This window comes from Mastacembelus armatus, chromosome 1 (genome assembly GCF_900324485.2).
Source record: "Mastacembelus armatus chromosome 1, fMasArm1.2, whole genome shotgun sequence".
Taxonomy (NCBI): domain Eukaryota; kingdom Metazoa; phylum Chordata; class Actinopteri; order Synbranchiformes; family Mastacembelidae; genus Mastacembelus; species Mastacembelus armatus.
The window spans coordinates 7170914-7192217 of record NC_046633.1 but is presented as its reverse complement, the minus strand read 5'-3'; the positions used below and the strand labels follow the sequence as shown (position 1 = coordinate 7192217).

At 38.1% G+C, this 21304-nt stretch overlaps 2 protein-coding genes across 4 annotated transcripts in view; one reads left to right on the top strand and one right to left on the bottom strand.

Annotated features, from left to right (window-relative positions):
• The first annotated feature begins 60 nt into the window (after positions 1-60).
• Positions 61-6487, top strand: il15 (interleukin 15). The gene is made up of 6 exons (XM_026304458.2): positions 61-378; positions 2714-2796; positions 3155-3239; positions 3448-3492; positions 3975-4103; positions 4297-6487. The coding sequence occupies exons 1-6, from the start codon at positions 310-312 to the stop codon at positions 4396-4398; spliced, it is 513 nt and encodes a 170-aa protein (XP_026160243.1). The 5' UTR covers positions 61-309; the 3' UTR covers positions 4399-6487.
• A 1419-nt stretch (positions 6488-7906) lies between these two features.
• Positions 7907-21304, bottom strand: part of inpp4b (inositol polyphosphate-4-phosphatase type II B) — a 99923-nt gene continuing 86525 nt past the window's right edge. For 2 of the 3 annotated variants that reach the window (XM_026303799.1, XM_026303800.1), the window contains exons 13-20: positions 19354-19526; positions 18683-18806; positions 17990-18116; positions 16759-16899; positions 16313-16410; positions 15971-16083; positions 15396-15550; positions 7907-9451 (exon numbers count right to left, since the gene is read on the bottom strand). In XM_026303799.1, the coding sequence (XP_026159584.1) occupies positions 9319-9451; positions 15396-15550; positions 15971-16083; positions 16313-16410; positions 16759-16899; positions 17990-18116; positions 18683-18806; positions 19354-19526 (1064 nt within the window). In that variant the 3' untranslated portion in view covers positions 7907-9318. The remainder of the gene's footprint in view (positions 9452-15395; positions 15551-15970; positions 16084-16312; positions 16411-16758; positions 16900-17989; positions 18117-18682; positions 18807-19353; positions 19527-21304) is intronic. The other variant, XM_026303801.1, reaches the window with a different exon arrangement.

Genomic DNA, 21304 nt, shown 5'->3' with positions numbered 1-21304 from the left:
TTTGTTCTTGGAAAACAAAAAAAGTCTGAGCTGTCGGCTGCTCCGATACGTCCTTACGTGCGTAACCTACTTAATGTGCAACAGTGACGAATCAGAGGAGGAGTGAACTTCAACATGAACATATCAGGGCGTGTGTGAGTCGGAGTCTCGGGCGAAATAATCGGCCGCACTCACACTCGCCTCAGGTGTAACTAGCGCTGGACACAGGCCAATGAGACACAAGAGTTTTATTACCAAAGGTGAAATGCAAAAATGTGATCTCGACTTGCTGCTCTGCTGCTCAGGAGAGCAACTGCCGTCACTGCACAGATGACAAACTCCATGACGACACCCCAGGTGATCCTCTTCCAACTCACATGCCCCGGAGACCAGCGAGCGGTAAGATGACTTTCCGTGTGGGTGGCAGAGATGCACCCGACCTGTCGCCTAATTACACCTCAGGTTCGGACTTGTAGCGGCGGTACGAGTGGCGTTTACGTTTGGGAAAGTAGAAAGGTTCGAGGTCAAAGTTCACACCGGCAGGAACTAAATTGTGCGTAACAATCGGAGGTGTGTCAACTCAATGACTCACGTGGGCCCAGGGGATATATTTCAGCCGCGGCACCGTTATGGTTATTTGGTTTAAAACCAAAGAAAATGCTACAGTCAAGGATTTAGTTTCACTTTCAGTTCTGCAGAGAACGTGATCGAGGACAACAAGGCCCCCCTTGTGTTCGGAATCTGTACGCAGGCCTGGTGATAAACAAACATCCGAAGTGGCATCTGCGCATTCTCGTTTTGTTTGTTTCGGTTGTAAACATTCAACTGCACCCGAGCGCACCTTTCCACATTCCTGCGCACAGTGACGGAGAATCCGCAGACTACAAAATACAAAATACTAAATACAAAAACTGCACATGTTGTTGTACTGCGGTGTTTTTCCACCGCTGACAGTTTCTGTTCTCGGTTGCACTAAACTGTAATGGAGAACACAATCACGTCAACGTGTTACTGTCCAACACTCCTTAAATAGCCATGGGAAATAGACGCGTTTGCGTCTGTCCTCACATGGCGTCAACTGCTGCTGCCAAGCCCACCCAAAAAACCTCAAAACAAACAAACAAAACACAACAAACTAATGATTTGTAAGACAAAGAACAGTTTAAAAACAAAACATGAGCTTTGTTGGGTGGATCGGTGATTGTGGCTTATTTCTGAATATTATATATATATAATAATAATATAATATATATATATATATATATATTGCTGAATGTTAAGATTTGTCTGAAATTGTCTCACTTTTAAAAAAACAAGCTTTATAGACTAAGGATGTTTGGTGTCAAATTCGACAAATATGTGCTGACATCAGCGTTTAAGTGTAGGAGTGCGAGGGATGGATGGATGGATGGATGGATGGTTGCAGGACGCACTAGGGCTGTGATACACGGAGGCTGACACGCGCTGCAACGACCGAACGCTGCAGATACAGAAATGATGCAAAACCAAACACACACACACACAAACACACAAAACAAATGCATCAGAAAAACGCTGCAAATACCAAACGCGCCGCAACAACCAAACACGGCCGTTGTGACGCGTCTGCCCTTATCGGCCACCGTTGTGATAGGACACTGGATAGCTACTTATTAAATGCATGAAATTGAGCCTGGACCTTTTGGATCAAATAGGTAAATAGATAATTAATAAATAGGTTGATTAATAAAACTCTAGTTATAAAGTTTGATTGTGGGTTTTATCAGCACGTGCCTCGTTTTATCTGAAGAAATTTGTGCTTTACAGCCAGTTTTGTTTTTTTCCATTGTGTAAATGTATTACTATAATAGTCTCATTGAATACAATGAAAATACACTGTGACCCTGTGGATGGACTATGAAAACAGGCATTATGCTACACAATGAGTGCTTTGTCTGACACATTTGCCTCAAAGCTGGAGAGGGAGAATAGAGGTGGAAACCTAAAGGCCAATGGATGGAAAACTGTTTTACTGGCAAACCAACAAATCTTCTGTGTCAGGGTTACTGTTTGAAGACCAGCGGAAAACTGAATGTTCATAACAATCAGCTTTTATAAGCCACGTCATCAGAGAGATGTTGTGTTAGCATAAATATGTAGGATGCATAATGGAGCAAGGAAAAGAAATTGGGAGAGTGTTTATGAAAAGTGATACTGTCTAATCGGATGAACAAGCAACTGACAAACACTCCCACATGAAGGAGATAAAGAAATCATTTAGATTTAATATATTTGGGACCTGATCAGGAAACGGTGAAACTGAAATTTGGAAACAATAAAATTGAAGGCCTGCATTAAACACGTAAGGTAATCTGATAACCTGGTTATAAGAAGATTATCACACTAACAAGAAAAAAATAGGCTTCTGCAGTTTGTGATTTGAGAGATACTGAATTGCTGAAGCTGTAAGTGTTCATAACTTTACATTAATCAAACTGCTGGGTCAAAACAGAATTTAGCAAAGAAACTGAAATGAACTCACTAAGCACAGCTGAGAGTAAACATTCAAATGAATCTAAACAAGCATTTTACCGCACCACCTTTGTGGGAACATGTGAGTTTAAGGTTAAAAAAGGTTTGAACATAAAAAAAAAAAAAACATTATGCAAATAAAGTCGCATTAAGGTAGAATTGACCCTGTACTGACCACACCAGTCAAACTAGAATGATTCATATTTCTTTCAACTATTTCCAGAAAGGTGTCCAGTTCCAGCTGACCTGTAACCAGTGCCAAGAGAGCCACAGAACTCAGGTGTGGCTTTGTTTCTTAGTTGTGAGGTAGGCATGCAGTGTGTGACTTTGTTAAATATTGGTTATCATACTGAAAAATGACAGAGCTAGTGTTTGTACAGTCCATAATATAACAGTAACCAAATCCAACTCAAATGAAAGCCAGATATTCTGCATTATCCACTTGAAAAAAATCGACGTAAAGAACAAAACATTTTGTTTACAGCTATGTGAAATGACAAAACATGTCTTTGACACTTCATAACATCTGCATAATATGTCTGCAAGCTACAAGTCATAGCCAAGAAATCAGCATAAAGAAATGTCAGTTAAAAAAAAAACAGACACTGACAAACATTAACTTATGCAAACAAACACTGTCTGAGTTGTCTTCATTCTATCGAAGCTTCCTGAGTATTTCTACATGTGCTGCTGATCACAGTCCAGCTAGGTTGAAGACTTGCCTGCAGAACGTGCAACCCACCATTGAGGTGAGAGAAGGTATTGAATAAAATAAGTTTGGCTATTTTTTTTGTCGTTTAAAATTTTTTATACTGCAAGATCCATAATATTTATATGTTCTGATATTTGGCCTTACAATGTGTTGATTTCCTTTTATACATTTTGTTTAATATTTGAAATATTATTTTAAAAAATTATTATATTTTAATTATGTTTACTTTTTCTTACCCGTTTCAGAAATCTGACGCTATGCTGTACGCTCCTTCAATTAATGACATTAAAGTAAGTTCAGTTGGAAAAAGTTTGACTCCAAAATACCAACTCAAGCTGCATTGGCTCGATTTTCCTGGTGTCTTCAACTGAAGTAGCTGCTTTCAGCTGCTGATTGTTTTTCCAGAAAAGCTAGAGACTAAAACCAGCAATGAAGGAACCAGAACCAGAGCCAACAACTACGTCAGTGTGGGATCTCTGCTCTGCTCTGTTTAAACTACTCCGCTGGTGCAAGAAGCTAAACAGAGCAGAGCAGGGTTATATGCACTCTTTAGTTTAGAGACTGCACATTGTGATGACCCTTAAAAAATATATGAGGTCAAGAAATCTCCAACACTATGCTGACACACAGCACAGACACATGTTTGCAGTTTAGTTCAGTTTACTGATACAGTGTGGTGGTGTGCTGTGACATGACACAAACACACAGGACTTCATCTGAACTATACCAATAACTGCATGCATCTGTACTGTGGCATTTCTTTCTCTCCTAGGACAACTGTAAAGCTAGGTCACTCCAATGCTACATTTTTGAGTTGATGATGGTCCTCGATGAAGAAGAAGTTAGTGGTAAAGGGGAAGATTGCATCTTCGCTTTCAATAGCACTCTGCAAGCTAATCCTGTAAGTCCTGTTTACAGAATCCTCCTTGGAGGATCCAAACTTGCACTTGTCATTCTCACATAACTACTGATCTGAATCTATTCCTTTACCATGCACACAATATACTACACTACACATCAGTGTAATTCACTACTTTTTTTCATTTGTGTATGATTTTAAAACATATAATCTATTTTGTCTCTTTGAATTTCAGGATGGATGTCCACCATGTGAAGTACACGCACTTAAAAATATTACAGTATTCCTGGACAGACTAAATACCCTATTGGAAAAAATGACACAAGAAAGTACGTAATATGTATTGTAGAATTTAAAAAAAGTGCATTTTTGTGTATATAATATATTTATGTATATATTTTTATAGAACTCTGGCTTTTTAAAATTTGTAAATATGACATTGCAACCATATCAGCCTGACCAAAAATTCTGCCCTCAGGGCTAAAGTATATTAAATGTTATGTATGTATTATTGTATATATTTTTTTAAAACTCACACCACACTAAATTGTGATGTAATAATGTTTTTTTACATAACTTCCATCTAAGGTTATTGTCATTTTTTTACTGGACAGATCAGGTCTTCCTTCACTTTGTGTCACTTTGCTTTTAAGTTGTGTAGTTTTGTGTGTGTGTATAAAGCAGTAGCCACATAGTAGCAGCATGTACTGTATCCACGGAATGTATAACATAAGCTCAAAGCTAAACACTACTGAATGTAATATCTTTGATACAGTATATGCCCAGTGGACTCCAGTATCTTCATTATTCCTACTATATACCTAAGCCATTAAATAATAGTTTAGCTATATACTGTATTGTTATTATATTTTGGTAATCTTATCATACTACATACATACATGTTAAAGTAGTGTGTTTTTTTTGTAAACAAACAAAGATTAGGTTTACATTCAGTGTTTTGCCCAGTGTCAGAACAGTGCAAACAGCCCTGGTACTGGATTGGCCCGATTAGATCTGGGATCTTTAGTTTGTGTAACTGCATGATACTGACCTGTCTTTATTTTTGTCATTAATAACAAATACAGTATTGGTGTTATAAAATCACTTGCCAGCAATTGTTTTCTAACAATACTGAGACACAACAGGCTGTAATTTACTGAAAGAGGGCACAGTCCAAAACCAAATCTAAACCATTTGGGCGAAAGCATCATGGAGTGTGTCCAACAGGATTTATGTAATTTTTATGTGACTACCAGCATTGGTGTGCATAGTGCACAACCAGGCACCTGGTGAAGAAGAGGCTTTAATATTTGATTACTAAGTGGAATCTTCCAATGTGCTTGTGCCTAGACTGCCTTTAGCAAAATTGAACTGTTTGTGATAAGAGGTGGTCTCAGCAGGTTTTATCACAAACATTATTTTGGTCCAAAATTAGCACCAAAATTCCACCACACCACCTGATCTGTATGAACACAATCCAAGTTGTGCCTCTTCTCCCAGTTCCAGCGCAGAGAAGCTGGTTTAGTGGCAGGAAAATTGCAAATCGGCTGCAGACTAAAAAAAACTAGACTTGTACCCCATGAAAAATTGGTCTAATGCCTGCAAATGTACCTGCAGAAAAATAGAGCCCAATGTATTTCAAAACTTAGAAAACCCAAGGACGCAAAGACACAACCTGCATACCCGTCACACACACACCATGAAAAAGGAAGCACTTCCACAAAAACAGTTTTAACCCTCGTGAAAATATTTTTGCATCGACCCTACAGTTTCTAGCAAACATCCATTTCTATACACCAACTACCTTGGTGTGGCAAATGGAAAACAGTAGTAACTTGTCCCTTTTCCATTTTCAGTGTGCAGGGCACAAGCAGTCAGGGGTAAAAGTTTAGAAGTTCAGTAAAAAGTTCAGAGCATGTATTTCACAAATTATATGCAGGATCAGTATATATACACTAGAAAAGACAACAAACAGTATTTTACATGTTTTTTGGCATGAACAGTACCAGACAATGCATGCTGTATACACTGTAATGCAAGAGAACAAAAGAAGGATTGTCACTGTGAAGTAAAGAAAAAAATAAGGCGGTGCATTTTGTCAGAAACATACATTACCCCAGAGAACAAGCCAGGACTGCTCTGTCCTGTTTTCTGGATCGTTAGGGAAAGAGTATGCTGTGATAATTGGGACACTGTTCAAGGAGCCAAGAGTGACGTGATAAAAAACAAAAAAGACAGATAAAGATTGTGATATTCCCACGGCACCAGACACACTCATGTTGGCCCATGATGTTTGTTTCCCTGTGCCATGTTTAGGCAAGGATAAAGCCAGCTTCATCAGTGTATAGGAACTTGTGCGCCCTGCACAACACTCAGCTCCATCACTATGAAAGACAAAACATTATAGTATTGTATAACAGTATGAATAGGCATAAATGTGTCAATATTGTGTTGCACAGCACACTGTAATACAGTACTATGAGAGGATAGCATAATTTCAATAGTTGGTAACTGTGCTGCTGTCTGTTCTGACCATGTCTACAGTGTCCTGTTCCTGCTCTGGGTCTGAACAGCCATGGTCTACCTCTAGTAGTTCAGCAAAAACATGACGTGAATGGCTTTTCAGTATGAAATGAATTGTTTCTGTAACTGCTGATATACACTGGTACGTATTACAGTAGTTATATAGTAGTGCAAGAGACAAGAGTACACACAATGCAGTTTTGAGTTCAGTAAAGTGGTATGGAGGACGGGGGGTACCTACCTATTATTACTGTGAAATGTCCAGATGATACTTGGCTCAGTGCAGGGCCCTCTGTCCAGCTTCAATAAAAAAACAATTTGGATCTGATTTGTAACAGTTGCCTGTTCTCATCCTCTCTATCCAATACTGACGTCCATTACTGTCAAAGCCAAGGCTGTTGCCTATTGTAGAGTCCTAAAGCTCTGATGTCTAAGTGAAAGAATTAGCCATGTTTCCACTTGTATGGACTGAGTTAGATTAATTGGTATTAGAGTTTGAATGGCAGTGTCTTCCAGAAGAAACACAGGCATGTGTGTTTTCGATGCGCTAAATGTGGACTGTGTTTAGTGCTTTGCAAAAAGTGTGTTTTATAAATGCTAAGTGAGTGAAAAGCAGAGAATGTGCTCAAAGTTTCACATACTAGGGTCAGTAGATAGGCTGCACAAGTTAGTGGTTTCAATAACTGTCTGAACAAGTACCACTTTTCACTGAGCCTGGTTTGACAAAGCACTGTCTCAGCACCCACTCTGCTGAAGGACTGGCCTCCTTCAAAACAGTGAAGGAGCTGAAAATAGTCTGAACACAGCCTTTGCTTTAGTTATCAAGCTCTAAAACAACCGTGATGGTAAAAAAAAAAAAAAAAAAGAAAAGCAAAGGGTAATGTGCAGGATGATATAAAAAAAGTGCTGCTTCACAGGTCAAAAAATTTTTTGCCTTTAAATTCATGAAGGAGAATCAGTATTTGAGCTACCTGATCCAAATCCAGAGAAAAGCACAGCCAGCTGGCATTCACAACAGTTCATCAATCAACGTGTCCAGAGACATTTCTGCACCACCCCTGTAGCAGAATCCATTTCTCTGTTGACTAGATTTGGTATGTTCAGTTACCAAGCCTTCCTGTTATGTTTATTACAACATACCCATGTATTTTTAGGCTGTGCTGCCTCTAGAAGTATGATGTTGGGGATTTAAAGGTTTAAATTCATGCTCTACAAAATATAAAGACGAGTTTTTATTTTATTTAAAGTTTTTAGACAAAGTTTCTTGTGAGCCTTTTACTACTTGAATGTAATTTACACAAGACGAACTTAACTTGAAACACTACAATAGATTTTTTAAACAATGCAAACGGATTAATTATTTACTGTAGAAGTTTACTTGTTCAGTTAAATTAAAAACTGAAATTGACCAAAAGAAGCTAATTATAAGACATACATCACAATACAATAACAATTATCCACATCAAACCTTTCGCTCATTTAATTTTAAATAGGCCATTATATATGTCCAATGTATGATACAACACATTCATTTTAAACATGCACTGAAGTCCAAGGTATCGAACCTTGGAATATAAACTCATTTTTAGATACAAAAATAAATAATGGAATTTCTTTTATAGCATAGAGAAATGATGGTCCACTAATGTGTAGCTGCACTTGAAGTGGTTTCATCGGTTTGTACCTTGAGATAAAAGAGAAATATGGAAAAAGTGCAAACATTAAGAAAATGTGATGATTTACCAAAAGGCAACAGGATCCAACACCTGCTCTGAAATACTTGTATGTTACATGTGATCCCAAGGACACTTGGGTTTCAATTAATGGAAATCAATCAAAAATAAATGCAGTCAAAAACACTACGTACATAGTTATTCACAAAACAGCAGAAATGGTTAAGTAACGTTAGAAAAGGCCAGGATTTTGGTTTTAAAACTTTTGCTTTTCTCATGAAAAGCTCAGCACATCAAAACATTTAATTAGGCCATTAGTTTCCTATTCATTGTGGAGAGCAATATTTATACCGCAAAACTACCTGGAGCATAGAAATTCTCTCTAGATGTTGGGAACTCAAATTGTTTAGGGGAGAAATTCTTCAGCTTGTGGTCTTCAAACAGATCAACAACATACTGCACAGAGATCCAAACAGACTCACTGCAACAGTACAAAGTAGAGCCCGACCGATACAGGTTTTTTGGGGTAGATGCTGATACCGATATATTGGCGATATTATTTATGTGTATATTATGGTACAGTACAAGTCAAAAGTTTGGATACAGTTGCACAGGCAAGGGCATTTCAATTCGTGTGCCCAAACTTTTGACTGGTACTGTATATAGAATACAGTATACATAAACATAATATATATATATATATATATATATAAATGCATTTTAAGCGCACATTAAAGTATTTTCATATTGGTAACATATCTGCAGCATATTCGGCGATACTGATGTGTCTGTGATAGGCTCATATCGGCCGATAAAACGATATATCGGTCAGGCTCTAGTACAAAAGTCAGTTTGTCCACACCATTTGTCAATGTTTAGGCCATGAGAAATAAATACAAGCAATACAAACATTCTCCACACATACCAGAGCCTTCAAATACTATACAAAATAGCACAAAATAGAACGTTGCTTTGGTTTTGAAAACTAAACATTTGAACTATTTATCAGATTTTAGTCCTTGGGAAACAGTGACAGATTTTAGAGAACACGACTTATGTCCTCAAGAGTCAACTTTGCCGTAAGTCCCCTCCGGAGGTCGGTAGCACTTGGGGAAGGCCATCAGCTGCAACATGTTGAAGGCATATTTCCTGCATCGAATATTCTTTTCAACATTCTCAATCCGACATCCTTCTCTGATGGTCAAATAAAGAGGGTGAAGAGGAATGAGGGAAGAAAAGAAAGGAAAACAAAAAGGTGAACATGAATGAGTTTTTAAGGATAAACACAAGCCCTTAAAAGAGGCCTCACCGAAAACAAAGTGTGCAAATAAAAAAAATCATAAAAAGAATTTAGTCCCCAAACAAGGTGGCTCCCCAAAATCCTAATTTATCTCCTTACTGAAAAATCTAAAGTGTTTTATCATATTACCGTGATACAAAGTGCTACATTTAATTGTGCAGCAGAGTTATTGTCAAATAGTGCTCTCTCTCTCGCTCGCACACAAACACAGACTGCTTCAGTGTAGACGTATATTGAAGACAACATATTGTAGAGAGCACAAAACAAACTGTGAGTGCTACTCAAGTCTGCAAGCAGGAGGTCATTTGCATGTGAAGGAGGACAGACTCCTGAGAGTAGTAGATGGTTTGACCCAGCAACAGGGATTTTCACACTCATAAAGATCCAGTTTGTTTGCACTAGCATTTAGCAGTCTGATTCCTGAGTGCAAACTCAAACAGAGCAGCGTGTGACCTGTTCAGCTGGATGGGGAAGTGAAAGCTACTTTTTAAAAAAAAAAAAAAAAACACCAGGTGACAAAGACAAATGCTAGGTGTCTGTATTATATTAAAGATTTATAGGTTTCTTAAGTTTGCTTTTTCTAATTTTATTACTTATTTTAACAAAAAAAGTTAATCAAATTATTATAAAAATAATGATAATAATGGGAATGACAACATTTTTAGAACCTGACAGTGGATAAGTATAATTTGACAGCGAAGGGATCTGTTGGATTTCCAGAATTAGATTAGATGTCAATTTAAAGAGTCGGCTCAACAATAAGGCATAATCCTGTAAAATATGTAAATCAGATATTGCCCTAAACAGTCATGTGATTGCCAACTGCTCCTTACACAGGAGCAATATATTTAAAAAAAAAAAAAAAAAAAAACACATTACCCTTACAGGCAGCTTGCTAGTTGAAAATGTGTGTATGTGTGATAATGTGATCTCAAGAATCTCACAAACTGCCAAAACTGGCTCATTTGTTCAGGTTTTATTAAATTAAAACTACGTTGACACTGTGGTAACGTGTGTCTGACATGTATCAAAAGATGTTTATTTGAAAGCATGGACAAGAGCCAGAAAGTTGGATTTCCCTGATACAAGACTTAAGCATTGCCTTCAGGCGTATTTGCTATCCCTTTAAAAAAAAAGAAATAAGGCTCTGTTCAACTGAAGTTGCTCTGGGTGTATACGGCTGCAGTTTTTTGTGAGGTGTGGCGCCTACTGTAATTCTGTAAATATGGTATAAACACTTTTTAATGAATAGTTTTCATGTTTAATTGCTGAAGATCAACTTTCTAAATCCAGTGTGCGGGCGCCGAATTAAAAAAAACAAAACGTGCTATTATACCAATACACCTCAAAAGGCAAACGTCTACCCTGGCTGTGGCCTAAAAACCTAAGGTATCAATCAATTCATCTGTGACACAATTTCAATGAAAATAAACAACATTGTAACCTTCACAGATATGATTTCACTTGTTTTACCATATAGTGGATGGTACACTGCACAGCAGCATGAACTTGAGATGTTTTGCCAATGTGAAACTCAAATCAATGCATGACTCCCCATTAACGGGTCAGTTCACTCAAATCATTACTGTATCTGGAATACAGCAGCCTATTCATAATTGGTACAAGTGGGACATTGTTTATGTAATGCAAACCCCTGTAGATATGTGGACATCTACAAAGGCCAACACCCACACAGAATCACAAACAGTATTGAAGCAAATATTAGTGATGCTGATGTGAGCTGTCAGTTAAGAACTACAGACAGAAAGACAAAAACAAAACAAAACAAAAAAAAAAAGAGCGATTGTCTGCCCCTGCAATGGCACTGTCAGTGTATTGGAAAGATTAAAAAGCATCAAAAGTCTCAAAGGCTATGTAACAATTATTATCTGGGGTAAATTGAATTTGCTCTGCTACAATGCACGACACAATATAACAAAAAGTGGCCCTTCAGTTGACAATGCTGGTGGTGTTTACCATGTATTTGTTAGTTGTATTGCAGGAAGTGGAGAACAGGCTCCTGTAAAACACCCACAGAGCACATCCGTTCTCTAACAAACCTCCAGTTTTCATAGACTATACCTTCAGCTATTTCATTTGATGTTATGAGTTAAAGGATAAGGCTACCAACTTCCAGTATTTTTCAATCAACAAATCATAGGAAGGAAAGGAAGAAACTAATCTAATAAGAACTGTTTTTGGTTCGCTTGTTCTTCCTTGTGATTAATCTCCTCTGTTGTCTTAAAACGACAGAAACCTCATCAGTGATCCACGTTGTTACTTTCGGCGACATGATCTTTGTTTGCATATAGATGCTATTTTGAGGCAATCCTGTATAAACCATCCTCCATCCTGGTGCTGAAGTTATCTGCTTAAGTGAATTTTCCCCAGTCCTCAGTGAATACACCTGGATTAACACACTTGCTCACAATTACCCAACACACACTGAGTTAAAAGTCACACAATCACCACTGATAAGAGACTGACTAGCAAACATAGAAGAAAAGAGTGAGTGGAGATGGCATTGTCAGCAATTTATTGATATTTTGCAAGCAGAAAAACAAGACTTAAAATGAGCCACACAACCAGTAAGTGTGAGCTAACAAGCAGCAGGGCAATGGGGTAAAAGTGTCGTGACGCTGGTTTGTTCTCTGTCATGGTGCCTGCCTCAGGGTCCTCCCACTGCCCAATGTCTCCCTGGGTCAGCCGACTTCAGAGGCGCCCATCAGAGTGAAACAGAGTGGACAGAAACACATCAAAACACTGTGGTGTTAGTACAGTCTAAACGCTAAGTGGGGCTTCAACCACAGATTGATCCCTTGAAAGCCCATTCAGGCAGGTAGCAGAAGGCCCACTTAGACACTGAGCAATTAGTAGAGACTTTGCCTCAAAGAGCCACAGACAAGCAGGCAGTGACGATGAAATGACTTGATTGGCAGAGGATGGAGGAAGAAGGCATGCAGTCTGATGAAAAAAGTTTTATGCAATTGAATCCAACTGATATACAGCTGGCGTTGGCTCGAGAGCTGTTTTTTTCTTTTCTTTTTTTCTTTTGTGGAACCCGACACCTGTTTGGTTGAGCAATTTCCTTTCCCATAGCATTTCACTTCATTCATGCTTTGCTCCTGACAGACTTAATTCACTGTTGGCAGCACTGACAATTTCACAACCAAACTGTGGTTTTCCTGTAATAATCGTAACGTTTGCAGAAGTGCAGGAAGTTCTTTCATTTCACTGTCCCATTCAAGCGCTGCACATATTCTAAAATGAGAAATTGGTGAATCGAAGATGACAATATGTTTTCTGACTTTACACTCACTATTTATAACACACTGGACTACAAGGTCGGAGGTCCACATTAGAAGCATATAGCGGTTTGCAGCTTGTGTGGATACTGAAACTAGGAAAAGACAGACCAGCGCACATCTGGAGGTTTTAGCTGAGTCAAATACCTGATCCAACCTGGACTGACAAGAAAACTATGTACTAAATCTATATTCATGTGGGTTATGGAAATTAATACTGCATTTGAACAATGACAATATGTACACAGCTCGTAAAATACTGTCACAGCTGTCCACAGTTGAGTAAACAAACATAGACCCAGTCTAAGAATAGAGTCGACTGGTCTGGCCTGTTCATTCACTACCATTTTTAGTCAAAACAAAGCACCAGTTCTGTCAAATCTTGCATAGTTTTTTATGGTATTATTGTGCCTATTTGAAATATTACTGATGGTATTAACTGCAGCCGTTGCAGAGTGTTTTTCACTATAATCCTGTTACTGACTGTACTGTCACACACTTATGTGTATGTGTGTGCACGTGAGTTAGGAAGTTGTGGTGCAAGGAAAACAGTGAAAGCCATTACATGTATGTAATTTGAAAACACACAATTCACTAAACTGATGACATTAGGCTGCACTGGCATTGTCCTCCCGACTGTACAAAGGCATAGTTAAGACGAAACCAATCGTCAGCATTTTTAATCACGACTCTGTAGATGTTTTTCTGACCATACTTGATCATGTAGATAAAGTAATATTTTATTTGTTTTGAAAACATTAAGTGTTAAATGAGTGCCCATAGATTAAAGCCAAACTAATTCCAATAAAAGCATCTCTTAAAGCAAAATATAAAAATGTCAGCACTATTATGGCCACTCTATGTCAAGATTTTACTTTACTTCATTGGATAAAACCTTCTACCACCCAGCCCTGATCAGACAAAAAAACCACAGAGATGTGACCAAATGTTTTGTGTTTGCATAGTTGCTGAGTCTTAAAGTTTTCTTTTATTCTTATTGGTTGAACAGAGGATATAACTAAAAATATTATTATTTTATTGGTTATTGTGTAACTCTAATTTGGGGCAACTGAATTAGCTAATTTACACAAACTTCAGGCTAATCGCAGAATATGTTAAGGCACTGACTGTTATGGACTGCGCCCACTGTATTTTTTTGTTTCAGCGCCTTGCTCTGTTGTTTTAGTTATATAACAAAGCTGCCATTAGCTGGTTCATACAGTGATAAACACAGGGATTTCAGATGTGTACTTCAATTCAACAGAGCTAAAAAAGTTTTTAAGTTAGGTCTTATCTGATTTAGACAGATGCATATGTAACTGTTTACCATGCGGGCAAAGATAAAAAGCACAGTGCTGATAGCAACATGCATGGTTGCTGTTGAATGTGAAACAGCAGGTGATGATGGTGGAGGGAAAACATGATGATGTTTGTACTGGCACATCTGATGCTGATAAGCTGGACCAGGAAGGTGTACACAAAATGTCTTTGATGTGTGTGAGCTTTTTGTTATGGGTGCAGGTTATTATCAATTATCAGCAGATGTTTCTAAAAGTTTTGACTTTTAGAACTCAACTACTGGTAAATGTTTAGAATAAGTGGTTAAAGGTTCAGCCTATTGAAGTTACAAAATATTTATGTAGTTATATTCTTTATTGATATTTACGCCTAGTCATGCAGATAGTTTCGGTTTTGCCTGCTGACAGTTTGACATATGTACCTCTGAAAACAACAGCAGTTGTCAGAATCAGACTGTTGGCAAAAACGGCCTTGTTCAACAGAAAGTACTTTTTCAGAGATGTAATATTATATTCATTTGAGTCAGGAGTGCCATCTAACGCTAGTGACAACTCGACAAAATGACTGTGAATATACACATATATGTCGCTTCATTGTAAAAACAAGTCAGATGAGTAAAAAAAAAAAAAAAAAAAAAAAAAAAAAAATTGTGACTTATAGTCCAGAAAATACGGTAATTAGAAAAAGTAAGGATTAAAAACAGTGCCCTAGTTACTGTGGCAGCTTGTAGTAACAAGTATTTTTTTTGCTGGACAAAGTAGTCTGAACTATTTATAATCTGTGGATTATACAGAGTAACTGAGGTGCTGAACCTTAAAGGGCAATCAAGTTTAACCAAGTTATTTCTTTTTGAGATCCAAACATTAGCTTCAGTTACAAAGCTTTCACCATCTTCACAAACACGTCTCAACTGCTTGAGAAAGCAGCTTGAGAAAACACTAGCTTGAGAAAACACTAGTAAGTGGACAATGAGATCAAATAAATATTTTTCAAACCAGACATGATTTGCAAAAACAAAAGTTATCAGTGAATCCTGACCGAAACCAAAACTAAAACTATCTGCATGGCTAAATAACACTACTTTATCTGCATGGTTAAAGTAGAAAAAAATATGTGTTTTGTAATTTGAATGAACTAGCCTACTACATCCAGCATGACTGGGATTGGATGGAACAATAACATGCACCCAGAAGAGTTTTATATTATATTTTCTTTTTTTTTTTTTTTGCCTTACCTTCGCATACAGTCGAGAGCACGGATGAAAAAATCCTTGCTGAGCTGGTGTTCATCACGTAGGAGTGCACACTGCTCTAATGTGACAGACATGGATGTTCGGTCTTTGGCACTTTTACAGCTGGTGAACCTGATCCCATTTAACCTTCGGCAGATCTGCAGGGAAGAAACACCACTGCAGTATTTATGTGCATCATGTCAGTAAAAGTGATTTACACTGCTTTGTTTTACATGTGCATTTTTACATTTAGTATTGAAACACTAAAATAACACACATTCAAATATTATTTTCTGACACAACATGGAGTGCAGCATCAACCAACTAACATTCCTGAGGAAATCATACTTTTAAAAATGTTGGTCCAGAGTGAAAAATCTCAAGAGCTGTTTATGGGTTCTCCCATAACCCGTCACACAAGTCTAAAATAAGCTTAAGTAATTTTTTTTTAAAATAAAAAATGGATGTGAAACCAATGTCCTTTCCATCACACTCGGCATGTCCACATTTGTATGTATGTTTGTGGTCCAAAGAAAACGTTTTTCTTGACCGATGGTTATATTAAAAACACTGCTCACCATTCCAGCAATCCACAGTATTTCCACATTTTTTCTCTTCTTTGTGACTACATTCTGGCCCAGGGTTTCGAGTAATTCCTTTATGTCACTCTGTGTTTGAAAACACGGCAGACCTGTTTGTAGAAAACATGAAACACATCAACAATGACAAGGTATGTTTATTGTCTTTGGTTTGGTGGATGGAGCTCTGATCTGATACTTAAACGTAAGAGTAGTAGCAGTAGTAGTAATAGTAATAGCAGTGGTAGGAGTAGTAGAAGTCTTTCAGGACTTACAAATAAAATGGTTCTCTCTCATTGATAAAAGAATTGAAAAAGAACTGAAGAATATTTGTGCCCTTACATTCTAGTGGCACCTTTTCACTTAATGACTTGTAATATGCTTCTAAAATCTCAAAGTTCTTCTGGTTTATTCTTTCTTGTAGGGAGATATCTCCAAACCTGAGAGGATGACAGAGAAAAATCACAATCTTAGCAGTTTATTCTTCAATGCAACAGTAATGCAAAACATTACATTTTGAAAATTTTCCGTATATGTATTTTGTGCCATTAAATTTAAGTGAATGCTTGAGGTTTGAAATCCTCTAGCAGTAAATGATTATGAATGAATTGGAGTATTGGTGAATCATTAAAATGCATTCCCTTCATGAAGAAACTGGACAACGTTAATTCTTTATCTATTGATTACTTTAAGATCACATGGTCTCGGTTAACATGTTGACATAAGGGGTGACTTAAGTGTATCAGGTTGAAAGTTCTTCAGGGTGAACCAGAGTGTGTCCACAGTACCTCTCTGCTATAGTTTGCTGTTCATTGATTCCCACATTAAACAGCACCGGGAATACTTGTAGAGGCTTGCCCTCTTTGATCTCCTCTGGTAAGGTCTGGAAAACAAGTCGTGGTAATGGCACTTCTACAGTGAAGTGGTCTCTGAATGCAAGGAAAGAAAAAATGAAATAGAAGGTAAACGACTGAGAATAACTTAACAGAAATTCAAGCTGTTCTGCAAATGCTGTAGAATCTGATCCGTTTAGAAAGTTGTGCAATTTGACACCTAAGACAGGTCAGAGCAAGCTGTAAAAAGTGAGACTCATGATTTGTGTGATATGATATGGAGAGAAACCATGTGTGACAGAGATTCATACAGAGGTAGTGAGTCAAGGGGAATGAATCATTTTATCACATCTGGGATAACCCGCACAGTAACCACCAAATATGTGGCAAATATCTTACAAGTCAACTAGAGCATTACGGCAGGGAGAGTGTATTCATGATCTGGGCTCTCAGTAAAGTGGTTTTAAGCTTCTATTATGCCTAAAATAGCCCCTGACCACATTATATAAGACCCATGAGGGCTCAGGAAGATTCAAAAGTCAGTGTTTTTCTTTTTTAACCATTGCAGAGTACAACTGTAATCTTTGGTATGCTATCACACTGCATTTTTCACTTTAGTGTGGTGCAAAGAGTGCTACCATCACGCTCCTGTCGTCATCCACAAAAACAGCAATAGCTAAAAGGGTCTGTCTTTCAAGTTTCTGAAAAATAATAATGATGGTCAGATAGTGTATTATAAATATTCTATAACAAGACAATATGTAAATCTGTGCCTTGTGATCTGGATGCAAGTGAAAAGTAGCACAAAAAAACTACTGATTCAAGTAGATTGGTCAGCACTTGTACAGATGACTAGTATTTGAACTATGTTTTATCTGTTATCAGTTCACTAAATATTATAAGCTATAAATAGTATTTATTACTGTTCACATACTCATATGTGCCCATTGTGGACTTTCATTTGATCTGGAACTGCTTGTTGTAAAAACACCAAAATGGAACTAATGAAGAAGGTTTTTGTCTGCACTGGTAACTGGTTAACGTTAACAGATAGTTACTGGCACTTGTGCCTATTAATGTACGTAACGGCTGCTGTTTTTACTCCAACACCTGTGTCTTTAGAAAATGGCATCATCACATAAATAGACTGACATGTTAAAGCCAACAGAAGGGGAACACGTCTCACCGTCGGCCACACACTAAAGGCTGGAGCTCACTGATGTCCTCTGTCTTGGCCTCTGTGATCTTGAACAGGACTCTCCGTAGGTCTGAGATTCCAAACTCCATGTCCTCCAGCATCCCAATCTCTTCACCTTGAACAGTTTGATAAAACACCATTACTAGCAACTGAATTTCTTACTCGTCACACGTTGCCTTTTCAGTTACTCAGGCTAGGTTTGGCTCAAATGTCAGTTAAAACTGGATGATGAACACAATTCAGAAACTGACCATGTTTGAGAAGGAGACATTTGTTAAAGACATGATGGAAACGTGAATCATAAAAAAGGTTAAGGCAATAAATTTCCTTATCTCTCAACTGCCAGAAAGCTCCTTACTCTGCTTTCAGCTGTTAAAATCACTGACCAATCTATTTAACTTTATTGTGAACTTTGGCAAACCATCCTGACAACACACCTCACTGAACCTTCAATTAGAAGATTTTGTATAGAAAAATAGAGAGTATAATGCCAGTACTGAAGATATGATTCCAAGAAACACCATGGTGACTCAGTCTGCTACATGTTGTGATTTGTTACAGCCTGATCACCAGTCACCGTAGCTAGACTCACTCTATTGCAGTTCTGCCTTTCTAGAGTAAATACACATGAACACGTCTTCAGTTTGACGTTGTGTCTTCTGATTTGACAGATTTACTCACTGTAGGTGCTGAGCAGGCTCTCAAACTGGGCCACCAAGCCAACCAGGTGGAGCTGCCTCAGGAAGCTTTTGTCCTGCATTCCTGCATACAGCCTCATAATGAAGCCACAAGCTAAGGCTGCCAGCTTTAAAAAGAAAAAAAACACCCACACACACACACACACACACACACACACACCCACACACACACACACACACACACACACACACACACACACACACACACACACACACAAAATCTCTTGTAAACTGTAAACTGTTGGAACAAACTAACATTTTTTTTATGTATTCACATAAAGTGGTAATATACAGGGTCTGAAATGATTCAGGATGAAGAGGTCAAACTGCCCTGAAACTGCAGCCTCACAGCTGTATTCATATCACAGCAGTAATATTCTAATCATGAAGAATGATTGTGTGAAGGGCAGGACTAAGTATGCACTTTGGACTGTAAAGGACATATGATTGGATACACTGCTTTACAACTCAAATGGCTAAATTAAAATTGTACTGCTTTGACATTTGCATTTACAAAGTGAAACATTGCTAATCTGCGGTGGACAGTGGACACATACATACAATGGGTTTTTATAATACAAATAAATTACTGATTTGAGCTTGGGATACCCTGGAGGACTTTCAAAGAATACTTATGTCACTCTTTCCACCTACTGCTTGACTGAAGACCACATCTCGTCTTTGTTGGAGGAGGAAACCCTGGGGTATGCTGCAGGCTGCCTCCTGCAGGAGCACAAATGTCATGGCTTTCTTAGCCTTCTCCACCACCTCCATCACACAATCCTTTAACCTGGTCACCAGAGGACACAGCTGCTCCCTCCAGTCACCTACAGGAAAGATAAGTGGAGGCAGAGAGGATGTGTCTGTAGATTAAACTATGTTGTTACACTTGGTCTCAACCAAAAATAACAAGCAGTTTATCTGTGAGGGCAAACTGGTTCAACTAGTCACAGTTCCCTGACATACAAGTACTGCTTTGACCAGTCACATCAACTTGTGTCACAGCTCTAAGACGGCTACGCCAATCAGTCAAGTATGACAACAGCATCACTACACTCTGCTACACTGCTTAGGGTGGTGCTAAGCAGCATAATGAGAATATGTTATGACAAATCTGTAACTAAAGGCAGGTGGTGTGTTTTCTTAACAGTTAATTAGTATGTTGATGAGAGAAAGTTTTTTGAATAAGGTTTATTAAAGCTGTATGAATGATCACATTGGTTTGACATCATTTCAGTCATAAATCTACATCGTAAATGGTCATTATATCATTACTGATGCATTTCAAGTATAAAATAGCAAATGCCATGTTGGTAAAAAAAAAAATCTGTCAAAGAGGCAATAATGGACAGAAGTAGATATTTGCAAGCAGAACCCTGAGTTCTTACCGACCAGTGTGATGTTTGCAGAGATGTGTCATTTGCATGTTGTTTAGTCAAGGTAAATGCAATGGAAGGCTGTACGCAGTGGCACCACACGCTGGTTCACCACTTCTTAATCATGTGGTAGATTCATCAGAATGTGTGTCTGCTGCCTACAGAAGGTTTTAGGGATTCAATGAATCTAGCGAAGAAGATTCTGAAGAATATCTGCATTTTGGACAGGCCCAGTCAGAGCCCACATGTCAGTCCTATAGAAATGCTGTGCACTTACTTCGATAGAGCTGTTCACACAATACATCCAAAGAATGTACTGTAACTAAGCTGAACTAATTCTCCAAGGACGAATGGTCCAAAATTCATGAATGAATTGAAAATTCATGATTCAATGCATTGGTCTGATCTGCAGCTGATGGAAGAGCTTGTCTGAGGCTATTGCTGCCAAAAAAAGATTCAACCTTTTAACAAATCCCTTACTCCAGCAACGTCAATTCCAATGTGTTCAATAAAGAAACAAAAGATCAGATTTGTTTGTGTGTCATTATTAGCAGGAAAGCTAATTCTAAATGGTTCACATACCTTTTCTAGTCTTGTTTTGTAAAAATATTTTTTCATCCAAGTTAATTAGTTGACCTTTCTATGCACTCTCTGACACTTTATTAGCAATTCTATTTCAGTTGTATATCCCATTATGAAAAGATATCAAGCCCACAGCAGCACATTCAAAGTATGCATACTAATTCTTTCAGTATACTTCATTTTGTCACACTACAAGGGACAGCCATAAAGTGATTTCATGATGTCTTAAATGCATTTTTACCATCCACAAGAGGTTTCTGATGAGTCCCCTTGCTATACAGCAGGGGGCAGTGTTGGAAAAGAAATGTCCACATCGACCTCTGCTAAGATGCCTTCTGTTAAGTGTCAACATATTGAAATGTTCTTGGGGAAAAGTGGAGATCAGTGTGGACATGTACACAAACAGAAAGACCAACATACACAGAGTAGCACAGTTGGATGTTGTGTCTAAAAATGTATAGCACATCAAGCTTGCCCTTGCCTTGTCAAAGAAATCATGTCTTATCTCATTCTGCAAACAGTGCCTCTGCACAGAGAAAGAGGAAACAGAGCCCCAGCTGTCATCTCTTCATCAGCCCACCTGACCAAACATCCAAACTGCCACAACCCGCCTGAGCTTCACCGGTCTCCACTAGGAGATAAAGCCA